At 34.0% G+C, this 15,033-nt stretch overlaps 2 protein-coding genes across 3 annotated transcripts; both read left to right on the top strand.

The window, feature by feature from the left end:
- The first annotated feature begins 768 nt into the window (after window positions 1–768).
- LOC108903747 (alpha-tocopherol transfer protein-like) lies at window positions 769–10,939 on the top strand. Its single transcript, XM_018706034.1, has 6 exons — window positions 769–1,216; window positions 5,312–5,471; window positions 5,531–5,780; window positions 5,833–5,943; window positions 6,014–6,116; window positions 10,706–10,939. Exons 1-6 carry the CDS (start codon window positions 1,066–1,068, stop codon window positions 10,852–10,854), a joined length of 924 nt encoding a protein of 307 aa, XP_018561550.1. The 5' UTR covers window positions 769–1,065; the 3' UTR covers window positions 10,855–10,939.
- A 311-nt stretch (window positions 10,940–11,250) lies between these two features.
- LOC108903746 (alpha-tocopherol transfer protein-like) lies at window positions 11,251–12,703 on the top strand. 2 transcript variants are annotated; one of them, XM_018706032.1, is made up of 6 exons: window positions 11,258–11,511; window positions 11,566–11,725; window positions 11,839–12,091; window positions 12,153–12,263; window positions 12,322–12,424; window positions 12,477–12,703. In XM_018706032.1, exons 1-6 carry the CDS (start codon window positions 11,367–11,369, stop codon window positions 12,623–12,625), a joined length of 921 nt encoding a protein of 306 aa, XP_018561548.1. In that variant the 5' UTR covers window positions 11,258–11,366; the 3' UTR covers window positions 12,626–12,703. The 2 variants fall into 2 exon arrangements, with proteins under 2 accessions (XP_018561549.1, XP_018561548.1); XM_018706033.2 differs by lacking the exon at window positions 12,153–12,263 and having other exon boundaries at window positions 11,251–11,511.
- Window positions 12,704–15,033: the final 2,330 nt, after the last annotated feature.

Below are 15,033 nucleotides of genomic sequence, written 5' to 3'. Positions count from 1 at the left end.
TTATAAAATGATGGAAAATTTGGGGTATAGTGGAACAAAAATTTTTTTTCTAGAAATTTTGGTGGGGGGTGCTTTGCCCCCGGGCCCCCATAATTATTATCGAAGATTTCATATTATCATCCAAAGCAGCTTCAAAACCTATAGATCCAGCCAAATAATTTTCAAAATATATTGAAAAATACAAAAGTTACAGCAAAAAACCCATTTTTAATTCTCAACTTCAAGAGCTAATAACTCTACAGGGTGAGCCCGGAGGAAAAAATTTTATATGAACTTGTGACATTATTTTCTCATTATCTATCCATATCCGAGAGATTGCCTACCATTTCCGGGACACCCTGTATGTATATATTTAGTAAAATTTAGTAAAAGTATAGAAAATTAGAATAGAATTCCGCCGAGTTTTTTTGGAATATTGAAACTGATGTAGACAATTTTCAAAGGGCCCGTAACTAAAGGAAGCACAATTACATCAACTTGATCTAAATCAGTACATTTTCATCCAAGGAAGTATCCTTGAATTACCGCCCATTCGCTTCCGGACACCCTGTATGCAAGCGTTCAAAACGAAGGCCAATATGCGAAGTATTATCGTTTGTAAAACAATCCGTATCGAAGTTAATTTACTACGATTTTTTTTTCGATTCGTGATAGTATTCTATTCTTAGTCACTAATCCGTTCTCTAATAAAAAATGCAGTTGTATTAAAACAAGCGATAATATAACCTGTTCCGCTATCTGACAGACAAAGGTGCCGTTTCGCAATAGCCTTTCCTCATTGTCAATGTCTTTGAAATGGACGTTGTGCAAGAGCAATAAGAAAAGTGGTGCGGCGGTTACATTTTCTATTATTGAAGGATAACTGGCGCTGGAACTGTACCATAAGTTTCTATTCTTAGTGTTGCAAGTACTTACGTAGTACGGAAGGTACAATTGTTGTTAAAATATATATTTTGTTTATCAGTATTTATGGATAAAGACTGACGCATCGTGTGTAACGCTCTAGAACCCAAGTTAGTATTCGAAAGAGAGTTTAAAACAATTTTTGTGTAACAGTTTTGTGATATGGATACCAAAAATTTGCTGGTTCAAGACCCCAAGGGGCAGCTTGCTCTGGTGCTGAAGCAGTACAACAAAACGGAAGAAAATCTGGAGGAATACTTAGATATATTGAGGAAGTGGTTAAAGACCCAGATGCATTTGCCTGAGATGCCAAGTAAGTAAAAGCATTTTTCAAAATTCGCAATATAAGTTCCAAAATTAAAAAAATATAATCAAAACAGCGATCTTCTTAAATAAATTTAGATGCAACACTCTATATATTGTGTTGTCATTGTGATCCTATTTTTCAGAGACGATTTTTTGATACATATTTTTATGATGACACTGAATCTCTAGAAGTTTTGATTTCCAATTAAAAAAGTAGAAAGGAAACAAAAGAAGCATTGACATTATTTGTCATAGCTATCGTGATAATTGAAACGTAAAATTAGTAGACTATACAAACTAAATTGAATTTTACTGTTTACATCACAGAATACAAGGTGTATCATTTTTCGTAAAAAAATCTTGCAATAAATGTTAGAATTACATATCCACTACATAATTTTAGAATGTCTAGGGAAATTTGTTACACAAATCCAGCTTAGCAGTCGTTGTTAACAATAAGCCTTGACTTGTCTCGACCTCTTACAATTACGCAACACTTGTAAAAGTAGACAATTTTTTAACTAAATTCAATGTAAAAAGTTTTTTACAGCGTTTGCTAGCCTTTATCGAACACCTTTTTATTTGTTTTGTGGTAGAGTATAATTTTTATAGAAATTTCAGTTTTTAACATATACAGAGTGTCTTAGCCATAAGTACAAATTTTAACCAAATACAGGATGTTCGTAAATAACTACGAAATATTTTAGGGGATGGTTGCCGGAGTTATTTTGTGAAAAAAAAGTTCATATAAACATAGGTCGAAATATGCTTCGTTTCCGAGATACAGGGTGTTTAAATTTTAATTTTTTATTTATTTTTATTAATTACTTCAACGACTTTTAAAGTTAGAGCATAGTTGAAACATCTTCCAGTCTCCTAGATCCTTACGTTTTCATAACCAACTTTTGACTTTCTTATGTATGCCATATTGGATTCGTGCACCATTAGATGAAGCATTCAATTTCGAGTTTAACGATGTATCATACTTAGGTGAAGGGATTTTATTAAGCGTCAAAAAGGATCATTTTTATTATTTATTTAATTCGATCGTAGTAGCCATGGAAAAAAAAACATTTCTGTTTAAAAGTAAACAAACTATAATTTACTGCTATAAAAAAGTACACAAGTGTTCTCGGTATTTAATCATATTGGCACAATATTCAATAAGTGAAAAGCTTGACATTCTTACGTTTTAGTATGAAAAATTGGCAATAAATGAAAATCCAATATGGCGTCCATAAACAAAAACCAAAAGTTGGTTATGAAGACATAACTATCTAGGAGGTTTGGAATAGTTTTTCAGCTTATTTCAGGAACGGTGCAACTTATCTCCAATTTCTTTTCATAATCGGAAATGGCTTGAAAATATGCAACTTTTTTGTAATTTAACCAACCCTGCAAATCTAATTGTTCAGGGGATCTTAATGGTGTACACCTTAAAAGTGACCACCCTGTATATTAGAAAATGAAATTTCAACAAAAACGATTATTTTTTACTCAATTTTAAATTTTGTAAAATATATTAAGCTAATTCTAACAAATTTAAAAAATGTTATTTTTTATAATATTATCAAATGAAGATAAACGATGTTCTTCGATACGACAAATCTAGGTATGCAAATGATGTCTAATCTCACAAACAAGACTCCTAAACTGCTGATATTGCTGGAAACACTAACTCTATGGATTATATGCTCTAACTAATACTTAGTAAACAGGTAGTGATAAATAATAATCCAAAATAAAAACTAACATTGATACCTGTAAATATAATTAATATAAAAACACAACACTTATATATTGAAATTCTAAAACATTGCAATCATTCAAAGAGACATCCTGTATTTTGCTGCCTTATTATAATATTTTTAATTGTACAGGAGAAGGGAAGTTGCTTGATAATATAACCCCGAAAACCCCCATATACCAAATCTGGCGCGAATCTGTTATTTTTTTAAAATTCGTGACATCTGACCCATAGCCCACGATCTGACCCGTTTTTTGAGGTTAGAAAAAGAACCATCTGACCATTCTGACAGCGGGTCCACGTACGGCAGGGTCTTAACCATATAAATGAACATTTGAATATAGAAAAAAAATTGTTTTTTTTCTAGCACTTTTTAGTGAATTTTTGTTATTTTTGACCGGTTTATTTGAGGTTAGGAAATTCCTGTGATGTGATTCTGACACCGGCTTCGTGATCAGGAGGCAAAAATACTACGGATAACATATGTCGCATGAAAATTACAGAACTTTTTTTGTGTGGCTGCGTTATATTTAGTTTTTATTTTGGATAAGTAGGTAATTCATAGGCCAACAAAAGACCTACCCTTTAACCCAGAAACCAAAATGTACTTTTCCGAAGGATTTTGATGAGCTGAATTTGAATCCGAGGTCCAAATTTCTCAATTGGCTCTGGTTTTCGAGATATCCTAGCCTAAAAGTGTCAAACTTGCAATTTTTTGACATATTTGAGGTTATATTACATGGATAGGTAAATTTTTTGCTAACACCATTAATAAGGTCTTAAAGTACTATATTTACTCTTTAAAACGCCCTTGTTTTTATCCCGATATCATTTTTCATCTTAGAAGAGAAACCGCATGTTGAAATTTAGTAGTTTAACTTTTGAATATACTGACACAAACACAAACCTAAACTCATCGGTACCCGGAAGTAGGGATCGTACATGTTTTTGGAGTCGCTGGTCATGAATTAAAACTCAAAAATTCTATCACGTCAAATTTTGCAATAAGCTTAAAAAATGCCTAACAATTCGATATATGGCCGACATTTTGCGAATTATATCAATCTGGAAATACATTTACATGCAAAAGAGGCTAATACGTTCAATTCCGAACTCATAAACCCTAAGCCCATAAACCTATAAAGTTTGTGGCGCTGTGTTGTAAGTATGTATATTCAAAAATCAAGAAATAAGTCACACTACTAAAGAACCTCGCACAAAACATATGGAAATTGAACACCGGTGAATTTTTATGAAACTATTTTGATAGTCCTCATCATGCTGATCAAAAGTCTCAATGAGCACGAAGCCCTACAACCCCTTCAAACCCCCCAAAACCACCCCAAAGGTCAGGGGGATTGACTTGACAGATTATAGGCTTACTGAAATATTTTACTACTGTAACCGAACCTATAGCCACCTACTAACTAACTAAGCTGAAGACTATAATCTCCGAAACACTCAACCCCCCATCCCTCTCCCTCCCCATCAACTACCAAAACCTGTCATGTGACTTCCCCTGCTTACTGGTTGGGAAAACGTTTGATCGTACATTCCATCCCAAATCCACCTAAACGATCACTACCCGATACTCTCCGACGCCGACCCCAGTCAATTGATCCACTCACCACCCAACCCAACCCCACCGTTGGGAGGGGTAGACCAACCCCATTCCGTATCAAGGCCCGACATGTGACTTTTTCTGCTTGCCGGTTATAAAACCATTTGATTGTGAATTTCATCTCACAGCTATCGAAATGTTCACTACTCAATATCCTTCAACCTCCGAAAACTGAAACTCCCCCTCCCCTCCACTCTGTACCAAATCCTTCCATATGACTTTTTGCTCTTTGCGTTAAGAGCATTGGGTAGTGATTATTAAGGTAGCTGGGAAATGAAATTCATGATCAAACAGTTTCAGAACCCATAAACAGATATAATTCATACGGCAGGATGATTCGAGGAGTGAACAAAGAAGGGTTAGTCCACCTTCCCAACCCCGGGGTTAGAATTGGAGGTTAGGGGTTCAATTATCAGTTGGTCAAAGGGTGTCGGTAGTGATCGGTTAGGGCACACTTTGAGATGGAAATAATTATTAACGGGTTTCACATCCCACAAACAGCAAAAAATCTTATGGCAGGTTTTGGTACTTTTTATGGGTTAAAAGGTATTAAACAATAAGATGGGTGTAGGATGGAATTCAAGATTGAACGGTTTCATAAGTCGTAAGCAGGGAAAAGTCATGTGATCTCGAAAACCAAAATCATTTGGGAAAGTATATTCGGGCTGTTGGGTTAAACGTTTTGTTGTGAAGGGTATTTTTAATGGAATAATATTTTTAACGGAAAATTTTAGGTGACACGATGATAAGAAACTTCCTGTTTAACAATAAATTCAGCGTAGAGGCAACAAAACAAAAACTTGACATGTACTACACCTTAAGATCCCTGATTCCCGAAATATACGAGAACAAAAATCCCAAACTGCCGCATATGCAACAGATAAGAAAGAAAACGTAAGTTGACAAATTATTATTTTTTCTTTTATCCCTACTAATTGGTTTTTTTGTTTTAGGTACGTCTGCCCATTGCCAAAAACTACAGAAGATGGCTACAGGGTAACTGTCATAAAATTCGTAGACGAAGACGCCGACAATTTTGACGCATACGATTTCTTCGCTCACACCTACAACATAGCCGAAATCAGGGTGCAGGAAGACATCCCCCTCAGCGATGTGATAATATACGATTTTGAGTTTCTCACGATGGGACACATTCTCAAACTTACCCCTGTTGTCATCAAGAAGGCTAGTATAGTGCTGGAGGTAAGTTCCTTTGTAATTCTTTGCTATGCTATCACTAAACTCGATTTTTCAGAAAGTGTTTTCCAACAGAGTCAAGGCCATACACATCATAAACGCCCCGTCCTACGTCGATACACTTTTGTCGGTATGCAAACAACTCATCTCGCCCAAACTTGTGGAAAGGGTAAGTACAAAATCCTTCCAAAATCCTTGTGCTTACGTTGAAGTATATTTCTAATGAACAACTTTTTTAGCTCAATGTCCACAACAAATCCAACTCTATTCTGAAATATTTACCCAAAGAGATTGTTCCCAAGGACTATGGAGGGGACGAAATGACGCTGTCTGAGCTGAACGGTAGGTAAAACGTAAAATACAGTTTGTTAAACGTAGGAACAACTTTGAAATCTCGATTTAGGTCATACTAAATAGTATGCATAAGCTAGGAACAAATTAAATTTGGGCATGAGCATTATATTCATCATTTTTAAATACAATTATTGTCAATAAGAATTCGAAGCAGCAACTGATGATGCCTGGTACATGTTACAAGTACAGGGTTAGGCAGAATTGAATATCCATTTTCAAGAATAATAATTCTATTGTAACCACCTAGGAAAACCCAGAAATCGTTGACTGCTTGCTGATGTCAGATGAAGCTCATTTTCATCTGTCAAGTTATGTTAACAAACGTAACTTTCGTTATTGGGCGACGGAAAATCCTCAGCAATTGCACGAAGTACCACCTCATAACGAAAAAGTTATTGTGTGGTGTGTAATATCAGCCTTTACAATTTTTGGGTCGGTTTTATTTGAGAAAGGTATTGTATCAGCAGGTATTTCGAATTTTAAACAACTTCGTAATGTTGATGTGGATATTTGACGACTATGACTTCAACAGCACACTTTCCACACTATGGCAATTGTGCCAAGAATGTTTCCTGGTCGCGTTATTTCGAAATTTGGGGACCTCAACTGGCCGGCATGGTCGCCGGATATTATTGCTTGTGATTTATTTTATGGGGCTACCTATAGTCAAAAGTTTTTTCCAATCAACCGCAAACTTTGGACGAACTGAAAAGTAATATTCGGACGTAATCCCAATTCAAATGTTGACGCGGGTGATGCAAAACTTTCGTATTAGACTTCACGAGTGCCAGTCTCTTTCTTGTATAGTCTTTCCGATCTCAATTGAAGAACCAAGAGTTTGGCGGTATGCACCAGGTTCGGTCGCTGACTCAGCAACTCGGCATTAAAATATTTGAAGAACTTGTTCCCATATTTATTTGGCCATACCCATATACAGGTCTGGTCGAACTAAACCTGGAAGTGGTAGAAATGCCCAGTTGAAGAATGCGCGCGCGCAAACGGCGTACAACACAGCCGCACTGAGCGACTTGGCAATAAATCTAAGTTGTTGACAAGTGGTTAACAAATTGCCTAGCAGTGCAGTGCAGCAATGCGGAGTTTAGTGTGATTCAGGTAATTTTAATTTATTATTGGCACCTTCTATTAATCATTCATATTACAATTGCGAAAGGGAGAAATAAGAGGGATATTTTGTTTACTAATATTATTCCAACATGGCATTTTGGAAACCTTTTGAAACGGACCATTATTGTAATGAAATTGTTTGAGGACATAAGTAATTAAAATATGTTGTTGGCCAAATGAACATATAATAGAAATTTTCTACACATTATATACAAATTATTATAATTTTTTACCTTTAGCAGAAAACTTTTTTAGGGACGCCTATGACTCATTAAATTTCATTGCTAGACGTTTTTATACATGTTTAACTGACTTCGAAAAGACTATACCACACATTTTTTTTTCTAAAATTTTGAAAAACAAGTGAAATACGACTAGAAAAAGAAATAACATAAAATCGGTTTCCTTTGGATATTCTTGGAACTATTTGGAATATTCTAAATTTAATAACGAATCCGTGATCGGCATAAAATTTTGTATATTTTTACTCATTTAAGCATTTCTGTTTTCTTAAAATAAGAAAAATACCTGTACTGAACAATTAAAAAGTTGTAACCATATACAGAGTGACCCATTTGAAAGCGGGCCACCCTCATAACATTTTTATTTATGGAGCGATTTTGACGAATTTTTTTTTGAAATGTACGGGGGGGAAAAGTGTATTTTGGGGCCAAGCGCCGTCCAGTTCTTTTTTAAACTAAGGCCTACTAGATCACATTCAGAGGCTGAAAAATCCAGAATCTATATTAGCGATTTTTTNATAATTAAAATATATTGTTGGCCAAATGAACATATAATAGAAATTTTCTACACATTATATACAAATTATTATAATTTTTTACCTTTAGCAGAAAACTTTTTTAGGGACGCCTATGACTCATTAAATTTTATTGCTAGACTTTTTTATACATGTTTAACTGACTTCGAAAAGACTATACCACATATTTTTGTCCTAAAATTTTGAAAAACAAGTGAAATACGACTAGAAAAAGAAATAGCATAAAATCGCTTTCCTTTGAATATTCTCGGAACTATTCGGAATATTCTAAATTTAATAACGAATCCGTGATCGGCATAAAATTTTGCATATTTTTGCTCATTTAACCATTTCTGTTTTCTTAAAATAAGAAAAATACCTGTACTGAAAAATTAAAAAGTTGTAACCATATATATGTTCGAAATTCTCAAAATTATTGCTAGATTTGACAACTATAAATATGGAAGAATGCTATTGATTGCATAAAAAGTAAATTTTGTCATTAATTCTTAATTTACATCTTTGATTTATTTTCCCAACTTTTCGTTTATATATATTTTACCGAATATTTTATTATCGTAAAAATTTAATAGAGTTCACTTGGATTGTTCTATTTTATATACCAGTTTCAACCCATTTGAAGCATTTCTCCAATATTTACCAATTTAATAAACGTACGGTTAAATAGTCAAGTACATAAATGTAAATCAAAATATTTAAATTTCCAATTTAATTATTCCAAATAAATTTTGATATTTCCCCAATTTTATAAATACATATTCATTATAATAATCGACTAAACCGCTCATAATATTTAATTTCTGGCTTTCCGCTGTGTATTTTTCCGTCATAGATTTTAAACATCGACGGTAATTGCCAGCTTCCTACTGCCTTTGAAATATTTTGATTGAAATAAAACGTAGGCGCCATCTCATTTACAAATTCCCATTAAAATGCTAATACGCTGCGCTTGTACCCGCAATTCTTTTTTGTTCAATTGGATATAGAAAATAAACAAGGAGAAACGCAAAATAAGCTCAAATCTATTTCAGAGGTCAAAAGTTTAACTACTTTTAGTATATAGGTGGTTCGATTTAAAACTACTCAGCTCAATATCTCGAAAACAAATCGAGATATATGTTATATCTAATCTATCTACATATAAGTATCTGTGTCTAATAATTTTAAGCAAAATGTTTCGTATTAATATGGATCGTGGTTCGTTTCGTTTTCGAAATAAAAAAAATATATCACAATTTTTTAAATATCTCTGAGGAACCAGTGGCGGACTTATTACCCCAGTGGCGGTTCGTGACATTGTGAATAGGTGAGGCCTGTGGGTTTTTTACTAGATGGGTAAGAAAGAAAAAAATAGCGCCGCAGGCAAAATTTTTAAGGTCAAACGACTAAATACATTTGGAAATTTTTAGTTGCATTTACAATATTATAGAAAAACTGATGTTCACGAGTAAGATTTTCATTCAGATTTTATAAAAAATAATACGCAACTATTTGGATATTTTATTAATCCGCTCTCAAATAATAAATAGGAATAAATTTTCACGTCATTTTTTATTATGGAGATCTTCTCCAATAGAAAATAAAAAATTTCGTTCTTTGCATAAATGCAGCTGAATTTCATCGATACAGCACTCAATGCCCTCCTTCAAGGTGTGGGTGGTCGTGGGCTTGTTGGTTAGATTAAAAAAAAACACAGAAAAAAGTCTAACGGCGTTAAATCACATGATCTGGGGGGTCAATTCTGATCACTAAAACGGGAAATTACACTACCAGGAAATGACTCATGCAGTAATTGAATAGTTTCTCTGTCTGTATAGTATGTTGTACCATCTTGTTGAAACCACATGTCCTCTACATCCACATGTTGCAATTTAGGCACAAAAAACTGGATTATCATGTCACGATAGCCAACATCATTAATTGTTATTGCCTGACCAACCGCATTTTCTAAGAAGAATGGTACTATGATGCCTACAGCCCAAAATCCGCACTAAACGGTGACACTGTGTGGATGCTTTTGTTTCTCAAGAATCACTCGTGGATTTTGTGATGCAACAATTTTGATGATTAACGAAACCATCACGATGAAAACGAGCCTATTGCTGAAGATGATTATGTTCGAAAAATCGGCATCCAGTTGTTGTTCCATAATCCATTCAACTAACTTTCTTCGTTCTGCGTGGGTCAGTAAGCTTCAGTTCTTGAGTCAATTGAACTTGAACTGTAAGCATGAAGATGCAAGTCTTTCGGGAAAATACGCTGCAGAGAGTTTCTAGAAATGTCCAGTTCTTGATCATGGTGACGAATTGATGTACCCAGACTCTCAGCAACACTCTCACGAACTGCTTCCATGTTTTTGTGTTGAACGACTTGTTGATGGACCGCCAGATTTCAATTCTTTGCAGTTGCTGAAGTGAAATCACTATTTCGACCACATTTTGTACGAAAATTGCAAACTGTAGCTACCAAACCTTCATTATTTTAAAAACATTTTTAATAACTCTGAACTGTTAGTTGTCACACCTTTCTTTTTTCATTGGTAACATTTTATCTCACAAATAGCGCAAAATTCAAATTTTGCGTGAATTTTGGGACACACACACCCTTTATAGTATAACTTGCCAAATATATCCATTTTTTTTCTTTAATGTTCAGTTGTGCTTGTGTGTTACAGATCTGTGGGAGAAAAAAATCCAGGAATACCAACAAAGATTTGATGCCCTTGAAAAAATGAAACCCAATGAAGAACTGAGACCAGCCCCTTTAAAAAACGACGATATTTTAGGGTTTTACGGAAATTTCAAGAAACTTTCTGTTGATTGACTGCGACTTGTGATTTGAAACAACATTTTAAATTATTATTTTATGTATCTATTGTTTTATTTTTCTTAATAAAAGGTATAAGGTGTTATTTTGATTCAATAGTACTTGCGTTTAAAGAACTTGCAATAATAAAAAGAATAAATTGAAGTTAAACACTGATCAAACCTAGTTCATTTAGATTATATTAAACACAATTATTATGCAACAATTATTGTTCTTATCAGTGCTATTAGTATCTACCAACATAAAAAACGTAATATGTGACAAATTTCAAGCGAAATAAAAAATTTCCTTCGTATTTAATTATAGTTAACATTCCATTAGTCGTTTCTATTATAGCAAATACTGTTTAACCTTTCGCAGTACATGAATTTTGAATAAATGTTCCTCGATAATTGCATAGTTAAACACAGGTAAAATTTAAGTGTTCTACGTCTACTACAGAGACTGACTAAACACTCTGTCGAGTGGTTTCATGTTGGACTTCACAATTTCTAGTTTATATTTCCAAAATGAGCTACTTCCAAGAATGTTCCGATCTGAAAGTAAAGGAAAGAGTATTACAAGTCTATGATAAGACGCTTGAAAGCTTTAAAAGTGATGTGGAAGGTCTCAAAGTGTGGCTGAAGACCCAGCCCCATTTGCCTCAAGTGTTAAGTGAGTATTTGTACTAAATGATTACATGATAGTAGCTACTAACGATTTTTTCAGATGATAGGCAGATCGAGAGTTTTTTAATACTTGGCAAATGCAATACAGAGAAGGTAAAGTCCAAAATTGACATGTATTTTACTCTGAGGGCCAGATTTCCGGACGTTTTCAACAACTGGCATCCACTTTCCGAAAGGATAAAACAAGCACAAAGATATGTGTGAGTATTTTGACGATTTCTTCTAGTTTTTCTTCTTATACTTCCATTCAGTTTTGCAACATTTGTTCATGTTTTTTCCCAATAAATCATTTTCTCAACCTACAATTTTCTAGATGCTTCGTACCAATGCCCAAACTGAATAAAGACCTAAACAGGGTCTTTATAATGAAGATCAAACCCACTGACAATCCCATGGACATAGATGCCTACGCCTGCTTCGCCTACTTGATGAACGTCGTGGAAATCAGGTTCCTCGAGGACATGTGCAGCGGTCACATCATCATCTTCGACCTGGAGAACGTCAAGATAGGACACGTGGTGAAGATGACGCCCATGTTCATCAAGACCATATTTATAATAGCAGAAGTAAGTCTGCGGTGTCTAATACATAATTAGATTTGTTTTTAATTGTTGCTGTTCCGTTCAGAGGTCTTTGACCACTAGAGCGGTAGCCGTCCATCTGGTAAACGCTCCCAGTTCCATAGATCAGACCCTGTTCATTGCTAAGACTATAATTAAACCCAAACTAGCAGAAAGGGTAAGGCAGTATCAGGCAACAAGAAAGATTTGATTGAGTTTAATGTTTCTTCTTGCAGATTATTGTTCATAAAGGTACAGATACAGCAGTGACGTCCTTAGACAAGGACGTCTTACCCTCGGATTATGGTGGCAATGAAAAGTCATTAGACGATCTAGAAGGTAATGTTTGTTGATTGAAAAGATTGCATTTTTAAACTACGTTTGTTCGTAGCGAGATTTTTGAAAAAATTTGAAGAATATAAAGACTTCTTCGACCAAAGGGAGCATTGGAAGGTGGATGAAGACCTACGTCCTGAGAAATACGATGAAGATGGGTTCTTTGGGTGTTACGGGAACTTCAAACAATTACAAGTGGATTAAATAATTGAAAATCAATTTCAGGAATAAATTACCAAACTACTCTTACTCCTATTTCTGTTCATTATAACATTAATTAATGCAAGTATTTTGATTGGGGTCAATAAATCTTAATATTCCAGTCGAACTAGATTATAAAAACTGAAAACTCGAAAAAGTCATTAGTAGACATTTTATTGCACTTTATGACGGGGAAGGGTATACAGTACGCGCCTAAATTTTGGAATAAATTCAGTAAAAACGAAACAAATTTCTTTTAGGAAAAATCCTCGAACAGGTCGATTTTTAATTTAAAAAATACATATTTTAGCATAAAAGGTGATTTTCAACCGTCATTTGTTTTCGAGTAATGACGTCATCGACATTTTTTTTAAATAGCAACCCCCTATTTTTTTCTTGATTCTGAAAGATCGTTTCATTGCCGATCCGACAGTATTAAAATGTTGCCACCTTACATAAGAAAGTTTTCGAGTAAATGACGATTGAATGTTAGAAAACCCAAATCAATTAAAATAAAGCAAAAACGTTATCAAATTTAGTTTTTCGAAATGCCTGAAGTTTTTTATGGATCATGTAGGTGTAAATCTTTACAAAGTGTCACTGTCATACCGACTTCCTAAGTATTGTAAGCGATATAAAAATTATTGTTGAATTTAAAGTATTATGGCACATTTAACTGTCACACAAAGAATTGAAATTTTAATTCTTATAGGATGCGGGGATAAGATTAGAACGCAGCAGGAAGTTTGCGATTTATTTAATGAAAAACATCTAGATCGCCGTATCAGCCAATCAACAGTCAGTAAAATAGAATCTAAATTTAGAGAAACTGGCAATGTTATAGATATTCCAAAATCTGGACGTCCAAGCGTTAGTGAAGATCACAAACAGAACATTTTGATAAATATGGTAGATAATCCTCATAATACTTCACGATTTGTTGCATTAAACAATGAAATTAGTCAGACCACAGTGCTACGTATTCTGAGGAAGGAAAAATATCATACACATACATACATATACAATTAAATTAAATTACCTGCAATTTAAGGTCATTTTTCACTAATTTGTTAACTGTAAAATAAAGGTCGGACGAGGAAATATCAGTTTTCGAAAATTGCGTATTATTATTGCAAAAACGACGGATGTTGATGAAATTTATGGAAAAGATGGTCAATCTAAAGACCAACATGTATGCCAAAGTCCGATTCGATTGATCGTGAAATTGTTGCTCCAGGTATTTGTTAATTAATTTCGTTCGTTTTTGCAACTAATTGTTTAATTATAAACGTATCGAAAAAGAAAAATTTTAAAAAGTTAAAATTAAGTTACCCTTTACAACTAACAAATTAGGACGTGCAAATCATAAACTAATTGTTCCAGGGTCAGGCAAAAGCCGCTCGGGGATTCGCTCTTTTGCATTAAAAAGAGCATACTTTTACGGTATTTTTTTAAAAAGAGATTATCTACGCCTCTTTGTTCACAAGATAACATTTTATAACGTTAATTATTAATTAACCATTGGACGTATCGGACCGAAATTTTGCCATTTATTTGCAATTTATCCACTTAAAGTCATCTTTCGAGTTACTTTTTGATATCAATAATTTTTTCACCTTCAAACTCTAAGTCAGCTGGAGGATAAGTAGTTAGATTTTGAATGGATCTGTAGAAGGAACAGCCCCTCTCGCCCCTATTTTCAAGTGCCAAGACCTAAATACAGTCCTCGGGAGTCGGGGACTGAGATAACCTTTTCCTAAATTCCTTAACATAAAGCGTGCTAACCCTATCTCCACTTTTCGATTCCAGAACCATCAATCTTCTGCTGAAAAACTTTCCAACAAAGTCCGTGATTTCTTTTAATTCGGAATTTTAAGTTGAACCCACTTTTTTGATACGCAGGTCATTGCTAGAGAATCGCCGTATTTTACAGTCGAATCTAGAACTTGCAAACTTAATGTATACTAGACATAAAAGGATGGGTTTCAACTAAAATATATATCAGTCACTACTCTTACTATATCAGTTTCCGTCCTTGTTAAATTGATTTAGTTCGGAGAGATAACGGTAACGAATTTATAAAAACAGGATATTAAAAGATAAGTGTAATTGACTATAAAATCAATATACTCAAAATAATAAGAAGGAAATTCCATATGAACTTTGTTATCAACTCATGTTGGTACAGGTTATTACTAGGCTTAGTGTTGCGCGGAGTTTAACAGAACCGTAGTCAGATTACGAATGAAAATATTTTAATATGTTTACAGAAAATATGTCGCAACATAGTACTATTAGGGCTAAGTAGAGGATAAAATACCTATATAAATTTAAATGACATCACTTACCCGATAAACTTTAGTGTTGAGACAAGGCTTCCGTGGAATATTGGAAGGAGTTAAAACATATTA

This window comes from Anoplophora glabripennis, unplaced genomic scaffold (assembly GCF_000390285.2).
Source record: "Anoplophora glabripennis isolate ALB-LARVAE unplaced genomic scaffold, Agla_2.0 scaffold169, whole genome shotgun sequence".
Lineage (NCBI taxonomy): Eukaryota > Metazoa > Arthropoda > Insecta > Coleoptera > Cerambycidae > Anoplophora > Anoplophora glabripennis.
This window is presented reverse-complemented; position numbering and strand designations above follow the sequence as displayed.

What these genes read in the sequence shown, in the direction of transcription:
- LOC108903747 (XM_018706034.1), top strand. Translation starts at nt 1,066, where the DNA reads ATGGATACCAAAAATTTGCTGGTTCAAGACCCCAAGGGGCAGCTTGCT. An exon ending in GCATTTGCCTGAGATGCCAA is followed by an intron (nt 1,217 to 5,311) that starts GTAAGTAAAAGC and finishes GGAAAATTTTAG; the next exon opens with GTGACACGATGATAAGAAAC. An exon ending in CAACAGATAAGAAAGAAAAC is followed by an intron (nt 5,472 to 5,530) that starts GTAAGTTGACAA and finishes TTTTTGTTTTAG; the next exon opens with GTACGTCTGCCCATTGCCAA.
- LOC108903746 (XM_018706032.1), top strand. Translation starts at nt 11,367, where the DNA reads ATGAGCTACTTCCAAGAATGTTCCGATCTGAAAGTAAAGGAAAGAGTA. An exon ending in CCATTTGCCTCAAGTGTTAA is followed by an intron (nt 11,512 to 11,565) that starts GTGAGTATTTGT and finishes CGATTTTTTCAG; the next exon opens with ATGATAGGCAGATCGAGAGT. An exon ending in CCATATTTATAATAGCAGAA is followed by an intron (nt 12,092 to 12,152) that starts GTAAGTCTGCGG and finishes TGTTCCGTTCAG; the next exon opens with AGGTCTTTGACCACTAGAGC.